Consider the following 12185-nt stretch of genomic DNA (forward strand, 5'->3'; position numbering starts at 1 on the left):
TAAAGATAATCCAAAATACGTGGTCGAAACACAGGCAAATGATCAGGCTAGGCGGCAAAGAATCAAAACGGAAAACAGACAAGGATCAAAACAAGGCAAGACAAACAAAAAAGTGCTTTATAATGTTTGCTAGGCAAAACAAGACGCTGCAACGTGTGTCTGTGTGTGTGAGGGGTGAATATAAAGTCCAGCTAATCAGTCCTTGGCGAGTTACCAGCTGTGTGTGTGGAATCAGGTGGAATCAGGAACTGGTGTGCATGAGGCACATGTTGGTATTTGTAGTCCAGTTCCGTGACCGATCTGCAAGGATTAGACTGCTGGTGATCATAACGCACTCTCTCTCTCTCTCCCCTTCTGATTTATTTTATTTAGAGATTTGTCTGAATTATTGACTAATAGCTGCAGTACAAACATTTGCAGCTTACTCTACTTAAGAATGATAATAATACAAATTAAAAAATGGCTGACAAGGCATCTGCTAATAATGGCTGCAAATCATTTCTCTTGTGTGTAATATTACAGAGCAGTTCTTTTTGCTAATATTATTAAGCAGTTTAACTCCCAAAGACTAAAGAGTTAATTCTGTTGATTGTTTTAACCTTTAAACATGTTTTGTCTAAGCCTGCCACTGACTCCTCTGAAAATCCCTCAAAATACGTTCTTCTCGAAGTTGTATTGAAAGTCATTTTACAGAAATTAAAAATGATTTCTTGACAGTTTACCCACTGGAGTGTATGCGAGCTACTATACTTTGATTCTGTGTGACTGAGCCAAATCTGTGCCGTTCCCCGGATGTCTCTGTTTCTCTCTGGACTTCTGCAGTCTCTTCCTCCCCTCTGTTTCCCTTTTAATGTTTCAATGGTCTTTATTGGCATTGCAAGCAATGGTGCATCTGCCAAAGAAAATGAGTCAAGGAGAATTAAAAGGAGAAAAATGTTGAATAAAAGGGAGAAAAATATTAATTAAGCTGTACAACAGACGTGCTATATGGAAGCCAGAAGTAACTGTTCATATACTAGCATTTAGAGACAGCTTAAGGGTGATGACAGTTGTGTTTTAGGTCGACTAAAAGATGAAATAGACAGGTTGCTTACAGTACCAACTATATCTCCTACATTGTTAGAAATACAGTCTGCCTGTATCCAGTTTCCACTGAATTTTGTGTATTGAGTAATAGTGAAACCACAGCTCTGACTCTATTTCATTTGGTTTGCTAGAGGAACAGCCATTTATCTTGTTTCTTTGTTTATTTTGCAGTGTTTTCAGCCTTCTTGTTCTTTTTGCCTGGTTGTTTGCTGAGTATGGGCCTAAGAAAATGGCCATTTTTCAAAGAGGACAGGTGTACATTTCTGGGCCAGATAACATTGTGTGTTACTTACAGATGACTTATTTGTTTAGCTTCATTTGTGTTTTAGTGGGGTTCAGTCTAATCAAAGAATTAATCTGTTCCTGAACCTGAAGGCCATTTTTTTTTTTCAACTAAAACAGAAAACTTTTGTATGCATTTTTGCAACTTATTTACACGGAAAAGCAATTTTGGATGCCTGAAAACACCAACTTTTGAAATGTCTCTTTCTCAAGCATCTCTTTGTTAACTGTAAAACAACAATGGCATGCCACAAAAGTGTATGTGTGCGTAAGTATAGGCTGTTTCTCAATATTCGTTCTTCAGTGTACTTGCATCCTTGTGTCCTCGTGTAACATCAAAGTTCAGTTTCAAAACTCAAGACCGCAAGAACGGAGGATGCGTGAAAGTTCCCGAATGCGTTCTTGATATTGAGGATGCGTGGATGCAGACTTGAGGACAAAACTCGCTCACGAAGTTATATTTATACCAATTCCATGCATGTTCAATAAAAAGGTCAGGAGAGGGTTTTCTTTAATGTCAGAAATATTAGTAAATTATTGGATAAAAATTAATAATTCGATTCACAAAATTCTGGTAATCCCCAATGCAATGCAAGAATTACATTCAGGAGGTGTGCAACAGTTGCATAGGTGGATGTAGATGGGATTCATCACTTGTCAGTCATTTCCAGTCCTCTCTTGGCTGCACCCATACATACGTCCTCTTTTTCTACGAATTCTCTGCACAATGTTAAAAGCATAAAACTTCTCAACTGCAAATGTTGTGTGTTCAGTTTCAATCCATCTCTGCTCACAGGACGTTTAGCGGCAGAGCTCAAGTTAATTTTAGACAATCAGGCCTTTGCATTTCTATCACCTTCATCTACTTCTGCAAAAATGCTTCATTAGTATGCAAGGCATATCACACTCAAGAGAAGAAGTTTGGTTAATATTTCACCTTAAGCAATACAAATACAATTGTTTAATCAAAAGAAAGAGACAAAAATAAAAAAATATATTTCTTTTTCCAACAAAGTCCCAGAAGTCATTGCGGCTGAATAAATGAGGTTGGAAGCACAGCATTCTATACTTGTTTATTATTAAAGTTCAGAAATGTAACTTATTTATCTCAGGGGTTTCCCTAAATGAGACGGCGAAACAAACATTAACATACATTTTTTTTAATAAAGGCATAAACACATTAAGAGTGTTTATTTGCTAAAATTAGTTTTATTTGTATTGTACAAAGTATATTTGTGATTTTTTTTGCATGTTATATATATTGAAAAGAATAAAAAAATGATAAATTGTTGTATGAATGCTGTAATGTTTCAATAATTTTTCGTAAAAAATACACAAAGGTCATGTGACCATCGAGAAGAACGCAGCATCTCATTTCTCACAGGACATGTTTTGTGTTTCCACGGTCCTTCTGAGTTTGTTCTTCCGAGGTAACCTGGCAAGTCCACTCACTACGAGAATGCACGTCTGTTTTCTGCATTCTTATAATTGAGAAACAGTCACAGTGTTTCTTTCTTCACAAAGTGACATTTATTGGCCTGTGATGTAAAATTCTTTAAGTCATTATCATGGACCCATGTGAACAGACATTATTTTGACAAAGTGGTCATTTGTACACAGACTTTTCAAAAACTCTTTCAATTATTAGGGCATTTTTTGTTGTGTAAATGTACCCTCAGTTTGTAGTGAGGGGCTGGTTTTCTTTTCTTTGCTCAACTCTTGAATTTACAGCATTTTATAATGGTACGTTCTGAGACCACTAAGTTGTAAGTTGTTCCAGGATTTAATTGCCTGTTTTGTGTCCTCATAGTTAATGGATATAAGCCTAATTATACCCTGCATGCATTATTTCTGGAGTTATGTTTACTTTCTTCATGCAGAATTCAACAGGCAAGGTCTCAGTTGGGTGTTTTTCCTATTTGGCGAGTTTGTGGTTTGTTAGTGGACCTCACACCTCGCTGCCATAAAAAAGCAATGGCCTCAATTACCGATTGTAATATTTTCAGCCTAATTTTAATTGAAATCTCTACAGGACATTGCCTTTTTATGACAGAGTGGGCCCTGGAAGCCATTCCTCTCAATTCTTTCACCGCAGGGTTGATGTTGCCTGTGGACCAGAGATTCTGCCCTAATTGTACTTTGATGAATGTGTGGGATAATTGGAAATGAGTATGTTTTTTATGCATGTACGTCTGGATCTTGAAGGTCAATGTTCTACTTTCTAATTTGAAGTTTACTGCCAGGGCGTATGGTGCAGGTCTGTCAGTACTGTTCTGGTAGGTTCAACTTTTGCTTTATCCAAGATCATAACCAGGTCCTGCGTATAGATTAGGGAATTCAGAAGAAAACCAGAAGCTTTAGATATTTAGGTGACGTATGGCTGTCTGGAATGGTTGAATATCTACAGTGCTCAGCATAAATGAGTGCACCCGCCACAGAACTATCTTTTAAATTCATATTTTCTATAAGATGCTGTACAATAATATGTTTGTGCATATACAGTTTAAGTCAGAATTATTAGCCCCCCCTGAATTATTAGCGCCCCTGTTTATTTTTTTCCACAATTTCTGTTTAACGGAGAGAAGATTTTTTTCAACACATTTATAAACATAATAGTTTTAAGAACTCATCTCTAATAACTGATTTATTTTATCTTTGTCATGATGACAGTAAATAATATTTTACTAGATATTTTTCAAGATACTTCTATACATCTTAAAGTGACATTGAAGACTTAACTAGGTAATCTAGGTTAACTAGGCAGGTTAGGGTAATTAGGCAAGTAATTGTATAACTATGGTTTGTTCTGTAGACTATCAAAAAAATATATATATTTAGTCATTTAGCAGACGCTTTTTATATATATTTTATATATATTTTTTATATATATTTTATATATATTTTTTATATATATTTTATATATATTTTATATATATTTTTTATATATATTTTATATATATATATATATTTTATATATATTTTTATATAGCTCAAAGTGGCTAATAGTTTTGACCTTAAAATGGTTTTCAAAAAATTGAAAACTGCTTTTATAGAAGAAAAAATATTATCAGACATACTGTGAAAATGTTCTTTCTCTGTTAAACATCATTTGGGAAATATTTAAAAAAGAAGAAAAATTCAAAGGAGGGCTAATAATTCTGACTTCAACTGTACATTTGATTATTCAGAAACAAAGCCAAAATTGTTGTTAAGTGCACTAAAATTATTGACTGTATTCACTGAGAAATTAATTAAAAAATGTTAATGTCCAAAAGGGGGTGTACTCATTTATGCTGAGCACTGTGCAGGCATGTGCCAAAAATGTAAATATCGAGGGAAAGTCAATTTATTTCAATAATTTGTTTCAAAAACTGAAATGTGTGTGTTATATTAGGTCACTACACACAAAATGAAATATTTCAAGCCTTCATTTGTTTCAATTTGAATTATTATAAATTAAAGATTAAAAAACTCAAATCACAAAATTAGAATATTTCATGTGACCAATTAAAAAAGGATCTTAAACACATGTTGGCCTTCTGAAAAGTGTGTTAAGGTACTGTATTATGTCCTCAGTACTTGTTGGGCCTCCTTTTGCACTAATAACAGGATCATGGCGGTGTGGCATGGAGGTGATCAGCCTCTGATACAGTTGTGGTGTTATGGTAGCCCATTTGCTTTGATATTGGCCTTCAGATCATCTATATTTAGGGGTCTCTTTTCCCTCATCTTCTTGAAAACAGCCCATAGATTTTCAATAGGGTCAGTGTCAGGTGAGTTTTCTGGCCAATTAAGAACAGGGATACCATGGTCCTTAAACCAGGCACTGGTAGCTTTGGCACTGTGTGCAGGTGCCAAGTCCTGCTGGAAAATACTATTATCATCTCCAAAAGGCTTGTCTGCAGCAGGAAGCATGAAGTTCTCCAAAATGTTCTGGTAAACAGCTGCGTTGACTGTGGACTTGATAAAAGACAATGGACCCACAGCAGCGTATGACATGGCTCTCCAAACCATCACTGACTGTGGAAACTTCACATTGGACTTTATGCAGCTTGACTTTTGTGTCTCTCTGCTCTTCCTCCAGACTCTGGTATCTGAATTTCTAAATGAAATACAAAATTAGCTTTCAGCTGAATAGAGGACTTGGGACCACTGGGAAACAGACCAGTACTTTTTCTTTTTAGCCCAACACAGACGCTTCTATCTTCATTTTTGGTTCGAAAGTGGCTTGACACATAGAATTGTACAGCTGTAGCCCATGTCAGGCAAACGTCTGTATGTGGTGGTTCTTGATGCTCTGACACCAGCCTCAGTCACCCTTGCTTGACAATCCTCTCAAGGCTGCGGTCATATTTGTGCACCTTTTCTCGCCACATTTTTCCCTTCCTCCTAACACTACATTAATATACTTATATGCTGCACTCTGTGAGCATCCAGTTTCTTTTGCAATTGCCTTTTGAAACTATTCCTCCTTATGAAGGGTTCCAATGATGGTCTTCTGCGCAACTGTCAAGTCAGCAGTCTTCCTCATGTTTCTAAAACCTACTAAGCCAGACTGAGACAATATCAAGGTTTAGCATTAATTAGTGGACTAGATTGAGACACAGGCAGCCTACAATGTTGAACTTTGTCATGATATTCAATTTTTTTTAAATACTAGATTTCTTTACGCAATCTTTAGTCCATAATCATAAAAATTTTAACAAATTAACGCTTGAAATATCTCACTTTGTGAGTAGTGAACTAATATAACACACAAGATTCAATTTTTGAAGCAAATTATTGAAATAAATGGACTTTCCTTTGAAATTAAAATTTTTTGGAACATACCTGTATATATGGTTATATTACCTCAAAGCTCCATTTGAGATAATTCATTTACTCTCTTAGTTATTAAACAGCTATACTTTACAAATAAAGTAATAAATAAGCATAAAGTATAGATTTCAATTGAATCAGCATGTCTCGGTTGGACTATTTAAAGGCCACAGGTTGATTTGAGAATGTTTGAAATTAGTTGATGGTCATTGCAGTTTAACAGTTTAACATTGCAGTTTATTCTAAAACATCTCATTCCAGAGTCCTACGATCAGTCAGTCAGTATTAAATATTCCAGAGAGTGGTTTGATATCAGGTAGCTATTTTAAAGTCCTTTTAAAAAATCTTCACATTTTTGTGTGATATTTATTTCAATAAATGTAAGAAGTATAATATGATGTGCTGTAGTTTTGATATTAAAAAGTCAATTTTTTACTTCTGCCCAGCAGATTGTCTGCTTTTTGAGGAATTCTAAGAGTCTGGTATTGATTACTACAAAACAGCCTTCCCTAGTTACTTCCCACACAAATGCTTTAGTCGTCATTATGGTTAAATTCATTCCCCCTTCAAGAGCCATATTGAATAGCTTTTGGAGAGCGGGCTGGAATTACAACATTTAGCTGTAGTGCATTTGCTTTTTAATGCAGTCGTTTTGTCTTAGCTCTCACGCAGTAATGCACAGATCTAATGGATTCTGATCTGAATAGCTGATTCAGACACCTCAGGCTGTTTGTTTATTTAATTTTGTTTAGAACTCTCTTTTCCTTCTGCTTCCCCTGCAATTAAGTTTTCATTTAGTGTGTGCCTTTCTTCTTCCCCATAACTTTAACCTTATTTGTCAAGTCTGTTGCCCTCATACTGTACGATAAACTCTTTCCTGAACTCTGTGCCCATTTTGACTAAAAAGAAAACAATTAATCAGTGGCGACCAGCCAATAATCATCCAGTTTTTCACCATCCAGAGTGTTCTTTCTTTTAAGGGCCTCCTTCAGTTCTTTTTTCTCTTTAAATAAAGACTGACTTACCATTTATTCACCCTCAGGTTGCTCCAAGAATTCCAGCAACTAAAATAATTATGGTACTGAATAAAATTGGTAACCAATTCTACATCATATTTACATTTTAAGTAAATGTGAGTTTTTTTTCTCTCAAGACAAAAGAAAATATGTTGAAGGATGCTAGTAACCAATCATGTCAGGTATTTGCAAGTTATTTGATTATATTTTTATTTATTCCATATAATAATATTAATACCTTACATTTATGTAGCGCTTTTCTGGACACTTTAAGCACTTTAGACATTGTGGGAATCTCCAGTGGGCAAATTTGCCAGGGTTAAACTATAAGTTCATGTTTCTTTACCTCAATTTTTAGACTTTTTCTGACAGCTCCAAGCTCATTTGCTGCTAGCATTCTGGTTGAAGGATCTCAAAAAATTGCAGACCAATCTAATAGATCCAGATATAATTTTGTTGTCCATTCTAAATGGGAAAGTACACTAGCAACATTGCTCTAAAGTTGTCCCATGTATCATCACCTTTAGGTATAAAGCAACACTAGCTAGAGGTGTTGTTTAGTTTCTGCCTGTTTTTTCCCTTTAAGTTGATGTGTGATATGTGTGTGTGAATTCCTTTCTGATGTCATTTCTGAACCTAAGCCTTCTAATCATAGTTTTGTGGTGGCTCAGAAAGGTTTGTGTCTGTTGTGCACGTCTCTTCTTCTCTGCTCAGAGAGTGAAGAAGGCCCAGAGGAGATGTGACACTTCTGTATCTGTGTGTGACAGGTCTGGTGTTGTACGTTTACCCAGCAGCCAGCGGGCCTGCTGCTTCCAGACAGAGTGTATAAGACAGATGGGCTGCGCTCTGTGTTTGTGTTTATTGTTTTGAGTTCAGTAAATGAGACACACATGGGCAGATAAAGGGACAGGAAAAGATAAATGATCAATTAGAGGCTTCACCGCAATTGCCTGCAAGTCTCAGCGGTGTCTGCGAAAGCAAAGCAGAGGAATGAGACTGACAGAGAGAAGAAGAGAAAGAGAAAATGAAAAATAGAGAGACAAAAGATCCAGGGCGTATTAGGAAATTTACATTCATTCTGTGTATTGTCTGTGTGTGTGTGTGAAGCACTAACACTTCCTCTGTGTGTGGCCGAGCTCAGATGAGAAGCCTGATGAGAAGTGGATTGTGTTTGACGGGCCAGTGGACACGCTGTGGATCGAGAGCATGAACTCTGTAATGGACGACAACAAAGTCCTCACACTCATCAACGGAGAGAGAATCTCCATGCCCGAACAGGTACTGGTGCCAGACGACACTCGGCACACACTAAAACCCTCAAATGCTGCCCAGCCAGCGTTATTTCACTTCTGATTCCATTGCCGATACTGTGCATTTCACATTACTAACCCATCATAGAGCTATTTATCATTTCTTTCATTTATACCGCTCTTCAGTTTCATGAAAAAAATGCCCAAGGTATATTTAAAGAGGGAAAAAATGCAAAAGTTTTCTTTTTTGTTGTACTGTATAAAGCATTTAGAAGTTTGGGTTTGTTTGTTTTATTTATTTAGTTTTTTTAAGCAAATGAGATGAAAATACATACAGACATTTCTAATGTTACAAAGATTTCTCTTACAATTTATTATCTAAAGCAGTGGTTCTCAAACTTTTTTCACCAAGTACCAGCATAGGGAAATTCCTGACTTTGCAGTAACTGAAATGCCAACACAACAGGACTGGTCTGCAAAAGCACTTCTCAGGTGTGTATCAGGTGTGTCTTCCTTTGGCTCTACGCCGAGCAGATTGATTCTTAACATTTGATGATGCGATGCACTAAAGTAAACATTGTAAGCACACCGATGTAATCATACGCTTCAGGGAACAGCCAATGCTGTCTGATCACATGACAGTGTTATTGTAAGGTTTAAAGGTGTTCATTTTATTATCTTATTATTCAGTGATTCTTCCGCGTACCACTAGAAGAAAGCCCGACAAAGAAAAAAGAAAGTACCACAGTTTGAGAACCACTGATCAAAAGTGTATAGATACATTACAATTGTTTTATGTTTCATATTTATTAATGATTTTATATAAAAATATACCATTCTATTATCTTCATTTAAATTAATCTGTTATTGTTATTAATAATAATAATGTTATGAGAATGGGAAAATAGGAAAATCTATGTAATTTTCATGAGGCAAAATGGGGTATATGCACACAGAATTAAAATTTTCAGTCAGCCAGCCTCAGTGCTTCTAGTCTTTTCATTACAAAATTGCCATGTTCAAGATCTATTTTCTTTAAAAGTCAGTGATCTTCACTGCCAAAATATGAAGTGGGTGTCAGACTTGACAATAAGCACTGCATTTAATTCCATTTCCGCCCACCATGTCTTTAAAATATGACAATTTATTTTACCTCAGTATTTTCAATGGAGTTTCTGCGCTTGCCTGCTGGTACTGACGCCGCTAGGCATGGGACGAGAACTGGTTTCAAGGTTTCCTGCGATTTGGAAAAGTCAAGGTTTTAAAGGTTTCTTTTTTTGACAAATTAATAGACTTACAATAATCTCGAATTCCAGGATTAATTTTCTGATATGCATACACTTACAAAAACAAACAAACAAACAAACGAGAAAAAAACAACAACCCCAGCCTGTAGGTATACAATACAGTGGTAATCAAAACAACATTTTAGTTTCAGTACATTGCTTTGGGGAAAAGAATTTCCCATGAAGTGACAAAAGAAAGAGCCCCAAATCTTCTGAAATTGTCCAATGTTGCTTTTTAAAAGATATCTGGTTCGTTCCAAGTGCAGAGTAGATATCAATTCTTCAAGCCATAGTTTAGCAGTTGGAATATTAACATTTTTCCAGCACAATAATAACAGCTTTTTGGCCGTTATCAAACAATATGTAAGCAATTTGTGTTGCGCACTGCTCGATAAATTTTGTATAATCAGAATGTCCTAATATAATAAGTACTGGGTCACTACTAGATCAAGAACATCTAAAAGCACTTTAAAAACCTCATTCCAGAATCCCTGTATTTTATGGCAGAATACAAAACTATGAGCTAAAGTGGCTTCTTCTGATTTGCACTTATCACAAAAAGGTGATATATTAGGGAAAATCCTATGTAATTTCTTTTTGGAGAAGTTTAGTGTATGTAGGACATTTAACTGGATGATAATCTAGTGTTGATTTATTTATTTCTTAATATCCCGCCAAAGTTTTCTGTTATACAGTTTCTAAGATTTTCTTTTTTGTTTGATTGTTTTTTTACATGTTTTTCATAACTTTTTTTTTAGGGCAACAGTATCTCCAGCAGAAAAGGAGCCTTTACATCAAAAGCTACTGGTCCAAAATATTTTAAATGCTTCTTAAAATAAAATATATTGTGTTCAATGGGGGGGGGGGGGGGGGGGTGTTATTTACCCAGACATTTAAAAATAATTTATTTTGGAGCAGTAATCACAATACTGTGAAACCGTGACATTTTTATCCAGGGTTATTATACCGTCAGAATCTTATACTGGCTCATGCCTAGACAGCGTTAGCGGTTACAGTCTTTCATCTCGTTTTACGCTTGAACAATTAAATGAATGCTTAAGCCTATTTAACTGAATGTATTATAATTACATTACAACATCGATGCTGTAAAAGCAACCTTGTGAAATTGGAAAGTCACATTAAGCTTTCACCGGATGTTTATCATTGGCTGAAAAACACTAGCTGTGCATATACACTGTTGTCACAATAAATAAATACAATTTAAATTAATGAACCTAATAATACTAACTTCTGTTTCATTTTGTTTTGGTGTAAAATAGGACACCGCCATGTTCATGAGATTCACCCTTGAGCTATTCGGTTGGGTTCTAATGAGAGTGTGTTTTTTAGGTCTCATTACTGTTTGAAGTGGAGGATCTGTCAGTGGCGTCTCCTGCCACTGTGTCTCGCTGTGGGATGGTTTACAGCGACTACTCTGACTTGGGATGGAAGCCTTATGTTCAGTCCTGGATGGAAAAGCGGCAGAAGGTTTGGGACACAACGTTAAACTTAAGTGTCTATACTATTAAACATTTGGCAAAGTCCTGCATCTTCTCTCTTGTCTGGCTTTCAGGTTGAAACAGACCTCCTCCGGCAGCTTTTTGAGCAATACATAGACAGGACTCTCGCTTTTAAGAAGACTCATTGTAAGGAGCTAGTGGCCATCACTGAGCTGAATGGAGTTGCGTCACTCTGTAGACTCTACCACTCGCTGGCAACTGCAGAAAATGGGGTCTGAACACTTTCACCTTGATATGATCAGCCAGTATTACAGCTATAGTTGGATCACATGACATTTGTTCAACATGAAATGGGTTGTTATTCTCTGAAATAACCAAGAAGTACTATATAAGTGGTCTTCCGAAACCATATTTTGTGCAATTATTAGTGCTGGGCGATGATTAAAAATCTTAGGAAAAGATTTTCTAAAATCTCTTCTTTGGCAGAGTTGATAGAACCAAAGAAATTTGTAACCACTGCAAAGCTGGATTTTATTATTTACTAAAGTACATAGAGTCTGAACTATTACTTAAGTCAGCTTAACTCAATCGCGATCCTCACGAGCCACTGCTCTGCACATTTTATATACTTCTCTTATCATACGGTTTACACATCACATCCCTCCTGTGACACATTATTTGTTTGCATGTGTATTCAGAGAAAAAATCTGAATAGTAACTAAAACTGCATTAAAAACATGCAATAAAATAATTGTCGGCATGTTTAGTCATGCTAATCAAGTGTATTCTCTTTTTGGTCAGGTAAAACCAGCGGACTCCGAGAACTTTGGCCGGATGGTGGAGCTCTGGTTCATCTTCAGTCTCATATGGTCAGTATGTGCTTCAGTAGATGAGGAAGGACGAAAGAAAATCGACACCTTCCTAAGGGAAGTTGAGGGAAGTTTCCCAAACAAGGTAAACAGTTGAAGTGTGTAATTTTTGTGCCAT

General features: G+C 36.0%; 1 protein-coding gene across 1 annotated transcript in view; it reads left to right on the top strand.

Moving 5' to 3' along the window:
• dnah2 (dynein, axonemal, heavy chain 2) overlaps window positions 1–12185 on the top strand; it is a 275588-nt gene that overhangs the window by 166655 nt on the left and 96748 nt on the right. The window contains exons 43-46 of the mRNA XM_056461233.1: window positions 8344–8480; window positions 11089–11226; window positions 11312–11470; window positions 12000–12152. Of these exons, the coding sequence (XP_056317208.1) occupies window positions 8344–8480; window positions 11089–11226; window positions 11312–11470; window positions 12000–12152 (587 nt within the window). The remainder of the gene's footprint in view (window positions 1–8343; window positions 8481–11088; window positions 11227–11311; window positions 11471–11999; window positions 12153–12185) is intronic.

Source organism: Danio aesculapii, chromosome 7 (assembly GCF_903798145.1).
Source record: "Danio aesculapii chromosome 7, fDanAes4.1, whole genome shotgun sequence".
NCBI lineage: Eukaryota > Metazoa > Chordata > Actinopteri > Cypriniformes > Danionidae > Danio > Danio aesculapii.